The sequence below is a fragment of the Lachnellula hyalina genome (assembly GCF_007821495.1).
Source record: "Lachnellula hyalina strain CBS 185.66 chromosome Unknown contig00129, whole genome shotgun sequence".
Classification (NCBI taxonomy): Eukaryota; Fungi; Ascomycota; class Leotiomycetes; order Helotiales; family Lachnaceae; genus Lachnellula; species Lachnellula hyalina.
The window spans coordinates 1-14624 of NW_022157243.1; the positions used below are offsets into that span (position 1 = coordinate 1).

At 48.0% G+C, this 14624-nt stretch overlaps 3 protein-coding genes across 3 annotated transcripts; 1 reads left to right on the forward strand and 2 right to left on the reverse strand.

Moving 5' to 3' along the window:
- On the reverse strand, positions 1–297 carry LHYA1_G007233 (uncharacterized protein; the record flags this gene model as incomplete). Its single annotated transcript, XM_031152163.1, has 1 exon — positions 1–297. A coding segment is annotated over one exon (297 nt), but the record flags the coding sequence as incomplete, so codon positions are not given.
- Positions 298–8478: 8181 nt separating this feature from the next.
- Positions 8479–9540, forward strand: FDD123_0 (Protein FDD123; the record flags this gene model as incomplete). The annotated part of the gene is made up of 2 exons (XM_031152164.1): positions 8479–8847; positions 8896–9540. 2 exons carry the CDS (start codon positions 8479–8481, stop codon positions 9538–9540), a joined length of 1014 nt encoding a protein of 337 aa, XP_031003273.1.
- A 2527-nt stretch (positions 9541–12067) lies between these two features.
- ded1_0 (ATP-dependent RNA helicase) lies at positions 12068–14334 on the reverse strand (the record flags this gene model as incomplete). The annotated part of the gene is made up of 5 exons (XM_031152165.1): positions 12068–12504; positions 12561–13052; positions 13102–13542; positions 13594–13787; positions 13835–14334. The coding sequence occupies 5 exons, from the start codon at positions 14332–14334 to the stop codon at positions 12068–12070; spliced, it is 2064 nt and encodes a 687-aa protein (XP_031003274.1).
- Between the last annotated feature and the right edge of the window lie 290 nt (positions 14335–14624).

A 14624-nucleotide genomic window follows, 5' to 3' on the forward strand; every position in this document is an offset into this window, starting at 1 on the left:
ACCCGAAGCGCCCCCCTGCCACACGCCGCTCTGCAGCCTCTGCGCGGTCTTAATCGCGCTCTTGGACTTCTTGTCCTGCTTGTCCGCCTCCTGCAGCAACTTTTTCTTCTCTTCCGGATCCGAGGTCTCGTCGGCTCGTTGGCGCGCGGACGTCGCGGATACTCCCGCTGCTTCGGCTTCTGCGAGGCGGTTGTTGACTTCGGATATCACTTTTGCTTGCGTGCTTTCTGCTGTTGGTTCTGAGCCCTCTTTGTCAGGGGTGCTGTGCTCTGGTGGTGGTTCTGGGTTATCGGACATTGCTGTGGTAGAGAGGGGTCCTTTTATATATAGATTTATCGTACGATATGTCGGAGAAGGTTTATTTTATTCTAAATCGAGATAAACATCATTTTCAAGATTTTGATGGTTGCCAAGGAACGCGGGGCTGTGACGTATGATGGTGTCTAATCTAATCTAATCTGATCTAATCAGTAATTCCTAATTAGTAGATTCTACAGTTCTGTAGATGATTTTAGAATTCAGTTACTCTTATTATATAGCAGTTTTGAGAGTTGCATAACACGCTAGGCTACTTGCCTTATATAATATACCTTACATATTTTACTTTAAGAGCCTGGTACTAGTAAGAATCGCCTAAAATAGGGGAGTGAACGCTGAAATTTAGCGACAGGCCGCTAACACAGTAGCGTGTTGCCCCTGAACTGCACTGCTACCCCTCATCGCGGGGTAAATTCTTCAAAACCGCCTCCCCCTTTCTTCTCTGCACAGAATATGTAGAGCGAATCACACAAGTCTACCTATCAATCCCTAATAACTTTAACATGCGCTTGCTAGCAGTACAAAAAGCGTCATCCATTCCCGTAAAGTATCTCACTACGTAACAATTTCTTCACCCAGTAGCCGGTCAAAGACGCGACGCTGACTTGTATCTTTTGCGATGGGTCCTACACGACTGGTCGGATCAATGTGCTATAGGAATCCTAAAAGCGCTTGCTCCCGTGCGCTGAAACCAGGAAATACCGGTATATCCCCATTATGTCAAGCATATTCTTTCTTCCTACCTACCTACTACTAGCCTCTAGCTCCTCCAGGATCCATTCCCTCAGTGCAAGTCACCGGCTCCATTCATCCCAAGTATCCCCAAACAGAAGGTCGACGCCCGCTTGACGGTTATGGATGCCGTTAATTTCGAGGAGCTCTTGGCCTTTCTCAGATTAGTTCACTCCTTACTAGTTCGTAGCTTGAAAAGAGTCAAGACACGTGAGATTGCCTCTTTTATTTCAGATTGCTACTCCGTGTCACTATCAAGGAGCAATACGAGAACGCAGAAGTGTCAAACCCAAGAAAAACTCGCTTCATTCTAGCTTAAAAATGGCACCTCACCACGTCCGTTCATCAATCAACCTGGCGGAAAGGGTATAATATAATATATACAACATAATAAAGAAGCGAATCCCAAAGTCATAGAATCCCGTCTGGATGGTCTGTTCAAAATCCACCGTGATATCATCGCAAGTAAAGAAATCCCAAAACTCGCAGCCCCAATTCATATCATATCCCATAATTTTAAACTAAAGCACGACGAAAACTCCAATCGCTAAGCACACAAACGCCATGACGCAGTTGGGAATGGTGGATTCCGCACCAGCAGTCTTCTTAGAGAGCGTGGGAGCAGGATTACTGCTACTCTGTGTACTGGCTACGTCTTTTTCAGCAAAGACTCCGCCATTGTTCTTCCCGTAAATGGGAGCCCCTGACTTGATCGGCGCTATGGGTAGAACTGGAGCTGATGGTGCTCCTGTTCCATAAATGGTACCGACTCCAGATACACCAGATGCGGTCGGAAAGTTTGCTAAAGTCGAGTTCCCCAGTGGGTAGTAAGGTTTGCTGGCACTCTTGCTTGCGGTGGTCAAAGGGACAGACGTGAGTTGATTCACCGGGTATCCTCCAGCGGAGCTAGCTGACCCGGTCACTGATCCGGTCACTGACCCTGTCACGGAAGCTGGGACGTACACTTGCGGGACAGGTACGCTGATGGTTTCAACCGTAGTCGAGGTGAAGGAAGGTCCACTGACTGTTATAGTTATGGTCTTCGTAAGTGTAGCGTACACGTCGATTGTCTGGACGATTGGAGTCTCGCAGGAAGAGAGTTCTACAGCGGCGCTTAAGCCAGCGGCCTGGAAAGCGGCAGCAGCTGTTATTGAAGCTGCTGCTACTGCTACAGGATTGGCCGGTGCTGCAGGAAATACAGATTGCGTGACAGGGCAAACCGTGGTATACGCAACGATAGTTTGTGTAACCACAATAGGTGATTGGAGAGATGCCGGGCAGTGAACGGAATTGGCGAGGCAAGACGTAATGGTTGAACTGACCTCGGAGATTGTTCTTGTTGTTAGATCGCCGGCGCTTGTGGTGGTCGGAGCTTGGACTGCGGCATTGGCAGAGCTGGCGGCAGCAACAGGACATACAGTTGTGGTAGTGTAGACAATAGTAGTCACTTGGCCAACGGAGCAACCAGTGGCTTCAGATGCACAGGAAGAAACGGTAGAAGTTGTAGTCAGAGTCAGCGTATCGGTGGTGTAGCTGGTCGAGCCAATCGCTGGAACTGATGCGTTTGCATATGGTGCAGAGTGTGTAGGGACCGAGTAGACCCCGCCAGCAGATCCGGTTCCGAGATAAGAGCTGCCTGTGCCTGTGCCTGTGGATATCTGGTGTACCCCTCCTGAAACGCTTGTTGCACTGATTATACGGTTGGTCCTAGATGTCGCGTTGGCCTTAGAAGCCCCAGTTGAAAGTGGGATCCGTATCGTAGAAGAACCCAGAGACGAAGAGCGCAAGGTCGAGTTTGTGCCTGTAGCGGAGTGGTCCTTGATTGGTTCAGCCGACGAAGTGATGGCCCCCGAAGCGATGGCGAGCGTCTTCGAAACTGATGATGTCGCAGAAGACAAGCATTTAGAAGGTAGGGCTCCAGTGAAAAAGGTAGACACAGCAGTAGGTCCAGCGGACAGCTTTGCAAAATCGAGATCCACTACTGCCCTAGCATAGGCTCCGATTTCCTCATAGAAGTTCTCTGTGAATTCCAATGGACATGCTTGGCCTGGTTGGTCTACAACACAAGCTTTGTACTGCAGGGGGTCAAAGTAGACTCCGGATTCAAAGTCGAAACCAGATCCGAAGACACTAAGTGCAACACCGGCTTGAAACTTGAGGCGCAAGACGGCAGAAATACATGCAGCGCCTTTCCTAAACTTGACGGGTAAGGAGTTGACCTGTGCGCCTCCACTAAAATTTGTTAATATGTAAGATTATGCAGGAGGCATGGAGGACTTACATGTTCATAGAGACCAAGTCACCATTGATAGGATTTAGGGTGAAACTGGCACCTTTCGGGAACGACAAATCGAAGCCAGTTGTAAAGTCAACCGCATCTGAAACGGTAAGGGACAGTTCAATGGTGAATACTAGTCCTATTTTGTTGCTGTCGTCAAGCTATTGATGGTTAGTACCTATCTCGTGTAAAAACCCGACCGTCCTAGTTTGAGTCCGAGGAGCAAAACTTGAAGACTTACCTCAACACCGACTGGAGTCTCCGACTTGAAAAGCGTTACAGTATATGTACCAGAAGCCGCAAAGGATATATCGAATTCAAAATGGCCGCCAAGGTTGTCGAGTTGGACTTCTAAATCCAAACCAAGTGCTTGTGTGACAACATCCGTCTTATTTTTTGCTTTGAACCAATCTATTACGTCTCCAAGGATACTCTCGTCCGTCTTGACTCCATCTGTGGTGACAACAGCAGTGCCATTAGTGTAGCAAGAGAGACAGGTAGCCGTCACAGAGGTTTGACCACTGAAAGCCCCACTTCCGGGTGTTCCCAATGCACTAATAAACAGTCAGCTCAGCCTCAACTCCTCCATTCTCAGGATATCATACACATTAATCCAGACATCGTTCGCTGGAAAGGTCTTGCCAAGGTTGTAAGTCCCAAGGTTTTGGGATCGCCCCTCCAAATGCGAGAATTCGCTGAGGTCGAGATGCCGTCTTTCAGGCACATCGACATATCTTACGTCGTGAGCAAGTATCGGCTTCAGAGCAGAGGAAAAGACAGGAATAGCAGCCGCCAAAAGGCAGAACAAGGACCGTGATACCATCTTCCAACGTGAATATTCCCAAAAATGAGTGTGGGGTTTAGAAAGAAAGTTCGAAAAGATACTATACAAAAAAGAGATGTTCACTGGAGAGACAGGCTAGATATTTGAAATGGATTCTGCTCTTGATGAAGAACTCAACTGGTCAAGCCCCACAGGAAGGAGGCTCGGGCCACAGTGCAATCTGGTTTCATGTCATTGGCGAATACCCATTAGAAGGCTATTTAGGGCTCACGCAGGATCGCAATCGATCCCGTGCCTGCGGCTGAGCCCGTTTAAGCCTATGAGAAGACGATCGTGGCTGCATGTTGCGTGAGTGAAGATTAAAGTTATGCCCTATTGGAAAGGGGTGTAATATCTGAATGCGCCGTCAGTTACTCTGTAGATTGCGGCACGTGGTTCCTAGTGCTGATCAGGGATGAACACCCTGGACTGCCAAGAAAGACCTTTGACCCCTTTCTCAGCACTGCCCAAGGCCCCCAATCTCGATTATACAACACCGTTGGGTAATGGCCTTCCACAATCGTCGCGAAGGATTGCATACGATGCGCCGATGGAGAAAATGTCAGACCAGAGACCCATCGCGCCGCGCTTCTCTCCATGGCCCTGACTCCTACTCGTGACAACAAGCCTTGTAATAGGCCGATCGGTATGGTCATGAACTTCAGATACGCCGTAAGGAACTGGTATACGTCGTTCCCTCAAGCCTAGCTGAGAAGTATATACCGTGGCAGAGCCTCGAATAATCCCACCGCACGCCATATTATACGACTCCTGGCGGTGGTACTTTGAGGATGAAGGAGAGATTGGTACACCCGTATACGTATAGCCCCCCAGTTGATGAAACGTCTTTGCAGAAGCATTTGCCATCGTATCTGACTTTCACGTACGAAAAAACGTGGTGCGGATCTTCACCCTAGAGAGAACACTTTCAGAGAGTCGTAACACAGCAGGTGCTCGCAGAAATGGACGAAACGTTGCGTTGAACTACTCAAGGTTAGCTCAATCTGCCCTATCGAAGGAAAGGATTGCGTACCTTGCTATACGTGGAGAATAAATGAAGATTGCGCAGAAGGAGTTGTCCTACAGCCCTTTAGAGTGGAAGCCGTTAAAGTTTAATGCACGTGCGCTGAAACTTCAACCATGCAAGCACTAGAGAACTCCAGGCTAGTGTTTTAGGTCCCATCTCTTCAATGAACCTCAGCCTAGCCTTAAATGCGCTGCAATCAACATAATATCTAATCGACTGAGATTTGCAGACATGCAGAAGGGTAATACGAGATACAATAGAGTAAATATCTTGCTTACTTATTCTTATTACCTCTTATCACTAGTATTGTGGTCCCATAAAACTCGAGAAGAATCTGGAAAATCCCAATTAGAATTCAAATTACTTCCGAGTATCTACTACTCACTCCTTGATCTTAATATTACTCTCTGGCTGAAGTCGAGAGATTCCCAACTTGTAATGTAGTTGATCTAGAAGGCAATTTTGCAGCATCTAACTCTATTTTCATTTCCAGCTGTCCAGAGAATCCATCTATACATATCAGCGATTCAGCATATTAGCCCGTGCCTTCGGGAATCAGGTCACTTCTTTCCCCTTCAGGTATACGAGCAGGACTCACAGTATGCTAAAATATCAAGCATGCTTCTGTTGCAAGAACAACTTTACTCTTTCATCTCAGATTTCCAAAAACTATAGCCATAGATTTTCTTTGGAGCGAAACGTTTCAGCGGAATCCACCTGGGCATGCCAAGATGACTGCGCCTAGTACCTTCATGCCCCCACCACGCCCATGGGCAACCAATGGGTAGACAGCTGTTCGTCGTATACTGCGTTCCTTATCATGGAAATCCAGCATTGCAGCAAGTTTCGACAAGAAAATAGATTCCAAGATGGGACGTACCCTTCGACGACTGAGGCTGTGACTAGGCATTCACTTGAACGGAGCGTCCGAACTGTCAATCACTACCTAAGCTAACCCGAAAACCCTAAATACGAGCTATAAGAAAGCTGTTAATGATCTGCGTATTAGAATGCTAGCACATCCCACATAGAATTAGGTTTAAGAAAATGGGAAAGCAATTTAAAGGATATACTCCCAGAAAGATGGCCGTGGGGGTTTGGTCACGCTAGATAGGAGGGTTTTGGCTGCCTAGAATAAACTCGTTCGTTCAAGTAATGATCGGGAGACGTTTAAACTCCACTTCAGATATACTATGCTCAGATCACCATCCATCGTCTCGGAGTGACCGCTGATTCCACAGTCAATAAGAAGAAACAAGGCGCTATCACTTCCTTGAATATTCGTGTCTTTTATCAATACTAGTACTCTCCACTTACTCCAAGCCGAGCTTGCTAGCCGTCTTGGTTGGAACATGGAACATGGAACACGCAAGAAGCTGAAAATAGATAGAACATAATGGGGCCTTGCTGTCAAGATAAAATTCGTTCGGTGAGGAGCTGTGGTCAAAAGCAACGGATACGACAAAACACCGGATCTGCAAACCATCAAAGTCAGCAAATAATCAGGCACTTGAATAGTTATCCCTCAAGAGACAGAGAAACTTCGATATTTCCAGTTTGTTCGCTGGATCTTCAGCCCTTCCCTTCGTTTGTTTCGATTTTCCTCCTCAAGTCTTGTATTGCAGAAAGTGTCACACCAACATGGGGTTTTATAGACCTTGATCTCTGCCGCACATAGAGGACCTAGCCTCAGAGGCTCATGCGGCCTGTTTGGAGGCAGATACGACATCCAGCCATCTTCAAACATTTGTTACGGAGCAGGACTGGGGTGTTTAATGACCCTGTCATCAAGGAGAATAGAAGCAATGATAACGACTTATGGGAAATGCTGCTTCATCATAGCGATCTCTCGAGGGTTCGTTCCGAGGGCCAAAACTTAAAAGGCATGCTAGGTCATTTTAACAGGTCATTTTTCCAGCCCTAAAACTTGCAATTTGGGGAGGGGAACGAGACAGTTGCTGTTAAGATCTGCCAGTCACCACTCTCCTAGGAAGACCGAGAAAGCTATGATACTGACAACTTTGTTTTCCACTTAGGCATTATTATACGCATATCTCAACCTTGAGTCTTCCTCTCCAACACGAAATGCTTCGTCTTCGTTTATTCCATTTTAATCATTCCTGAGAATCAATCATCGCAAAAGCCTATACCTACGGTAATTACATGGACTTTTGCGTCTAGGATCTCATATTCTCATATAATTGTATTATCCTGCCCTGCTCTATATCAAGTATGGTATGGTATTCCCCTATCACTCTATGGCAATCTCCAAATCCCATATCGCATCTAGTTCTCCACTCCGTTTGCCCCGGCGCTCGGACCGTTTTGTGGTTGGTGCTGGTGCGGCTGTGGCTGAGATCTTGGGAAGCTTGACTGTTAGCGGCGATCGCGGGCTCGTTGGACTGAGGACAGCTACTACCCCTAGCTTATCCTCTACGGATCCTTGTCCTGTGTAGCCTCATGTTAGAACAGACGATGGACTAAGGCTTGAAGCTAGCATAAGAGGTCAAAACAAGTCTTATATTGTGATTGATTGTTGTACGTAACCTAGGTATATAACCATTTAGGTCATCCTTTCTCTGACATCATGAACGCCGGGAGTTACAAGAACGACGTATCGAGTAAGACCGTGGAGGATGCCGGCCTGTGCGGGAAGGCTAGGAGCTTTTTGTCCAATGAGGGCGTCTAGAGGGGTCTGCGGGTGATGATTCATCATTTGTGCGCTTTGAGACTGGTCATTGTTGATTAACGCAGTGAGGACCAATTGTATCGGATCAAGTGAAAGTGAAGGTGAGGATTGGCAACAGAGTTTGGATGTTTGGAAGGTCGACGCTGTCAAGTGAGTGATTAGTACGACTTCAAAGCTCGAATTGCAGTGGCACCGCAGCGTGGCAACGATATCAATTCAAGGAAGCATCGCATCTTCGGATACCTACCAGTACTGTAGCACATTCCCAAGGAAACAACTCAAGTGAGAATGTTGGACTAAGATGAAGCAAGCGCCATTGATCATTCCTCCCTTCCCTGCTAAAACGTTTCAACTATCGCACGTAGGTCCTACTACAAACGAATAACGACAACGTCACCGGAATCATCATACTCTTAGAGACATTGACCTACCCTTCTCAAACTCAAATCCTGTCGACTTCCTCTTCTCTTCTTCTTGCCTGCAACATCCCCTTTTTGTATTGCATCTTGCTCCTCCCATCATCTCTTCTCATCATCTCCTCTCGTCCTCTCATCCCACAAACAAATCTTCTATCTGCATTCTTCAATACACTACACCAGTCAAGAGTCAAGATGGGTATTCAATCACGATCAGGCAACGGTGCCTTGAGCGCTAACCCCAACATCTTCAACTATTACCAATCCTCCGACATCAACATTACGACCCATGGCTCTGACTGGTATTGGGCTGTCACTGCTGTCATGGCCGCCTCGACAATCGCCTTCCTTGCAACTAGTTTGATGGTCACGCGCGAAAGACGCATCTTCCACTACATCACCGCCGCCATCACTCTCACTGCTTCCATTGCCTATTTTAGCATGGCATCGAACTTGGGTTACACTCCAATCGCCGTCGAGTTCCAGAGAAACAACGCCAAGGTTGCCGGTTTCACTCGTGAGATATTCTACGTCCGCTACATTGACTGGTTTGTCACAACTCCCGTAAGTCCTGCACCTTTTCCAGATATCGCCATCTCCTGACTATCGCAGCTTCTTCTTCTGGACCTACTCCTCACTGCCGGTGTGCCATGGCCTACCATACTCTACACCATTTTCCTCGACGAGGTCATGATCATCACTGGACTCGTCGGTGCTCTCGTCGCCTCCTCATACAAATGGGGTTATTTTACCTTCGCGACGGTAGCCTTAGTGGGCATTGCATACAACGTTGTCTTTGTTGGCCTCAAACACTCTCGCGCACTTGGTTCCACAGTCAACAGAACCTTCATGGTCTGCGGTGTATGGACCATCTTCCTCTGGTTCATCTACCCCATCGCCTGGGGTCTCTCCGAAGGTGGCAATGTCATTTCTCCCGACTCCGAGGCTGTTTTCTACGGCATTCTTGATATCCTCGCCAAGCCCATTTTCGGTATATTGCTCCTCGTAGGACACCGCAACATTGACCCAGCAACTCTTGGTCTCTACATCCGTGATTATCAGACTGCACCCACCAACAGGAACCACGCGCATGGTCGCCACCTCGGCTCTGAGCATAATGCGCTTGACGCCGAGAAGGATGGCCTGCCTGCGCACAACAACAATGGAGTGTTCCATAACTCGGGGTCTGATGCTGTGGCTACTGGTGGTATTACTGGTACCCACGCGAACCATTCTGCTGTTGGACAAACTGTTTAAGCAGCTGGATCCTGTTCCCTTGGGCCTATCATGCGGATACCACTTTAGATGGCATTTTCCATGCTTTTCCCCGCATATTTGATCACGGTCATGCTGTGTTATGACACTCTCCTATCTCGGCGTTGTATATTGCAGCTGAATTGGAGGTGGTTACTTTCTTTACTATGGGCGTGATTATGATTCACGAAATACTTATCCTGTAAGGCTGTTCATAAAAATATCGAACATGAGGGGTCAAGTGGATAGGATGAATCAGTGTAATGGGGAAGATGAGTCATCAAATCATGGAGGCTCCTGCCTCTATATAAGTCCTTCCATTGAAGGCATCCAACAGATAATTATAATAGATACCTTTCCTTGAGCAGCCTTCTTTGACTACACTTAACACGATAATGCCTACGTGAACCATACGACACACCGCTATATCTTGGGGATGCGGTATACTCCATGTTAGCATCTTTTCATCTGTAATCCAGCATTAAAACCTGCTATCTGTGTCCTCTATCTGCTCGTGCTTGATTATCCAACTATTTCTAGGAGGAATCTATTCGGACTCGATTATGTACGCACGAGTGTCTCATACCTTGGATCCTGCACCGCAATCTTTATTTTCATCTAGAGGCTATTCTAGATAAACGTACGGCCTGCCTCAGCCCTCAATCTAATCCCGGGAATCTCTACCGGGCCACATGCACACTAGCTCTTCTACCGAAGTATCTATCCATCTTTCCATCTTTCTTCCTTTACGTGTATCGAGATTCGAGGCGAGAGGCGAGAGGCGAGAGGTGAGAGATGTATGGTATGTATGGTGTGTATGGTGTGTATGTATGGTATGTATGGCTGGTGCTGTAGATAGATGTGTGTGTGTGTGTGAGCTGTGAGGTTTTAAGACGGGTTGGGATGGGATGGGGAAGCGGGAGATTGAGATGGAGGGGGAGGAGAGGTATGGATGGGATGGGATGCTTTAATTTGTACTATCCATGTCGTGTGTCGCGTGTTCTGTCGTGTCGTGTACAGCGGTCGTGTAGGGTGAAAGGAAGGAGTGCTTTTGATGTCGATGCTGCTTCATACTGGTGCATTGTGTCATGATACTACGAGTAATGAAGCGGGGATTGTATATATATCTGCGTCCGCGTTCGCGCTTTCCTGTCCTGTCCTGTCCTGTGCTTTGCTTTGCGCGTTGCGTGGCTTTGCGTGGTTTTACATGAGCGAAGAGGTACGAGGGAGAAGGAGGTTCGATGTTCGTAGAGCTTGAAATGGCGTGGGAGTGGGCGTACGGTGTATGTATATTCGGAAGCGTAACCCAACGTTCGCAGAGAGACAAGCAAGTTCTTGTTGGGCTTTGTTCGGGCTTGGACTTGGGCGTGGGTCTGAGTTGGAGACGTAGTTGGTAAGCCTAGGAAGTCGGAATCGAAGGGCGTGTTTGTGTTCTTTCTACTTGTTCTGTGGTTGACGAGCGTTAGTTTCGTATCTTGAGACGGGGACAGAGAAGAGAAGCTCGACTCATCGGACCCTGAGGCTGTGGTTGTGCTTTGAGCTGTGCTTGTTATTCGTCGCTGTGTACGCATGTGCCAGATGTGTATGTGTCCGGTTTGAAGCTGGGAAGGATGTATGGCTTGCAGAAATGAGCTTGGGGATGCGGAGTATGGAGGTGTTATAGTAGTCGGTGCAGTATTCTCGGTCTCTGTGTTCTGAGCTCGCTCGACTCTCGACATTGTAGGTTTTCATATTAGCAAGATGATCATAGATGGAGGGCGTATACCGTAGGGTAGGGGGTACCTTGTAAGCTGGAGGGAGAAGTGGAGAGGGATGGGTTAAGCTGGGCTAGGTAAGGGTTAGTCCGAGCGTGTTTACCTATACGGCGAGGTGCTGTTGGGGACAAGGAGGAGGATCCTGGGTGGTGCGGTTGCATGGCGGGGTGGAGAGGAGAGAGTGGAGGTGGAATATGGTTCTGTGCTTTTTGATCTATCATGTAAAGGACAAAAGGAGAGGATGGGAGACAGGAGGTCGAGGTGGGCATCTGCTCGACGTACGAGATTGAGAGTGTGCTGCTGGGGAGGATATGCGGTGCTTTGGGGAGAAAAGCTTGGAGAAGTATAAGGATTTTCTATTATTCATCTTGGAATACAAACGAGGGCTTTTCACAGGGAAAGGAAGGTATCGAGCTTCTTTGTCGGGATTGAAAAGGTATTCAGAAGTCAAGTTATTGCGAGTTTCAATCACGTTGCAGGAAGACGATGTTTTGTAGAACCTTTTTATTGTCATAGCAATTCCACACCCGGAGTGGAGGGGTCCTCGTCACTGCAAGTCAGCCCTTCTCCGTGCGAATAACCATGACTTTTTACATAGAAAGAAGAAACCCGAAATCTTTTAGATCAAAGCATTGATGCAAATGACCTATCAACCACCAGTCCAACATAGTCGCAATTCAACCCAAGAGATTTCTGGATTATGAAAGTCTGTGCCATGAAAGACACCAATGTAAAGCAGATCATGAGTGATGCCAATCAAGCGCAAGGCGGATGATTTACCAGGCTGATTTGGAAGAAGAAGGCGGTACCTCAGAGTTCCATCCACCAGGAACCATAGTAGCTTTAGCTGGAGTAGGAGCCGGAGGTGGAGCACCCCAGCCAGTAGTAGGAAGACCCCAGCCAGTAGCAGTAGGTTTAAGATCAGCCAGAGATGGAAGACCCCATCCACTATGGACAGGCGCAGGTTCAGTTACTCCCCATCCAGGATCAGCAGGATCGGCAACGTTAAACTCCTCCTCCAAAGGTTCAAACTGCAACTTTGAGACATCGCCTTTTCCATCCTCGAAACCCTCTGGGATGTATTCGGTAAGGAAGTCGGGGATAGCCTGACCAGTCTCAAGCAAAACCTTGACGATGGGCTCGGCGAGGTCGGCATCACGATCATTGAAGAACGAAGTCGCAAGACCGAGGTTTCCAATACGGCCGGTACGACCTGATGAACTCATTAGCTTCAACTATCAATAAATAACAATGAGCGACAGAACTTACCAATGCGGTGGATGTAATCCTCAATACCACCGTGATTGTGTGAAGGCAGATCGTAGTTGATGACATGAGCAACGAAGTGGATGTCCAAACCACGAGCGGAAACACCAGTGGCGATAAGAACTGGGGCCTTGCCCATGCGGAAAGCACGGATGGAATCCTCACGCTCACGCTGAGTGCGATCGCCATGAATGGAGGTACAGGGGAGGTCTTGGTTGAAAAGGAAATCATCAACCTCATCAGCGGTACGCTTGGAGTTGACAAAAATGATGGTGCGAGCAGCTTTTCCAGACATCAGCAAGTCCCACAAAGCTTGTTTCTTCATCGAAGGCTCAACGTAGATAATCTCCTGCTTGATGTTCTTGTGACTGCTACCAGCACGACCGACGCGGACGCGAACGTGACTGGGCGCAAGGTGCTCGGTAGCAAGCTGTTGGGCAATCTTAGGAAAGGTTGCGGAGAACATCAAGTAGTTGATATTGCCATCCTCTTGATCTACTTTCTGTTAGCAATTCTGTCGCCGCGAAGGAAAGAGTAAACATACCACCACCGGACATGATTTGGTTCAGCTCAACGTCCCAGTCAGATGTTAGCATCTCATCAGCCTCATCAATCACCATGTACTTGAGACGCTTGAGGGTGAGAATAGTGGGTCTGTTGATAAAATCACACAGCCGACCTGGAGTTGCAACGAGAACATCGCAACCCTTTTGGAGTTGAATGAACTGTTCGGAAATGGGTCCACCGCCGTAAATGACGCAAGGACGAAGCATGGTTCGGTAACAGAAGCGCCGAGCTTCATCGAAGATCTGAGTGGCCAGTTCACGAGTTGGGCATACGATCAAGACCAAAGGCTCAGCACGAACGGGTGCATGAGTTCCGGATATGAAGGTTGCAGGGTTTGGTCGCGGAGCCGCAAGCTTCTTGGCCTTACCCATCAACTTTGACAGAATCGGGATGAGGAAAGCAGCGGTCTTGCCGGAACCTATGAGAAATGTCAACGTGAATGAAACCGCAAGATTGCAAAGCTGCCTACCAGTTTGAGCGCATGCAACAATATCATGGCCTTTGAGAACGGCAGGAAGGGTGTACTGTTGAATGGGGGTTGGGACAGTGTAGCCGGCCAACCTAACGTTCTCCAACATGACTGGATGTAGACCAGCATCCTCGAACTTGCGGACCGGGTTGAGCTTGATGTTGCCCTCTTGAATAACTTGAAGTTCAGAGATCCTAAACGGTAATGAGCATACGTTCGAGAAGACACCATTGGAACTTACTCCTTAAATTCGATACCTTCACGGACATGGAGCTCGGAACCAAACAATTGCTTTTCGAGATCGGGAAAACGTGGGCCAACATCTCCATACTCCTCGCGCCATTCATAAACAACAGCACTGGATGCCCATTCGCCGCTTGTCAAACCACCGACGGCACCAACGGGCTCAGCTTCAGGGTCTTGGCCATCACCTGGAGTCTGACCTTCGGCTTCACCATGCGCAGCCTTTTCATCGGCAAGCTGCTTGTTCGACTTGCTGAAGGTTGCATAGTCATAAGCAGAATTCTTATTGTCAGCCCATCCGACTTCACCTGGTGTCTTGGTGATGCCAGCAGGAGTATAAGATGGACGGGGGGCCTCCTCAACATCGGCGGTAGTGTCGACCAAAGCATCTACACCCCAGCCATCAGAAGCCGGAGCAGCATTGGTGTCAGTACCCCAGCCAGTTGAAGAAGCATCGGGCAGGGCCTCAGCCAGGTCTTTGGTGTTTTGCCAAGACATGACGGTCAATTGTTTGGAGCTGATAGATATTGTTAGCCAAGCTCAGTGAAAGTTTGATGAAAGGTGAATAGCTGAAAGTGTTGAAGGGGTGAGAGAGTAAAGGAGTGGTTGTCAAGACCAGTGGGGTTGAAGGACAGAGGGAAAACGAACAGAAGTTAATCTGAGAGAGCAGTGAATGAAATGGTAAGAATGTGATTCAGGTAGATAAAAGATGTTGAGATATCTGAGAGGCACAGAGTACTTGAAGATGTAGATGATGCGTTTGTGATGTAGCAGTGAAGAAGGAAAGT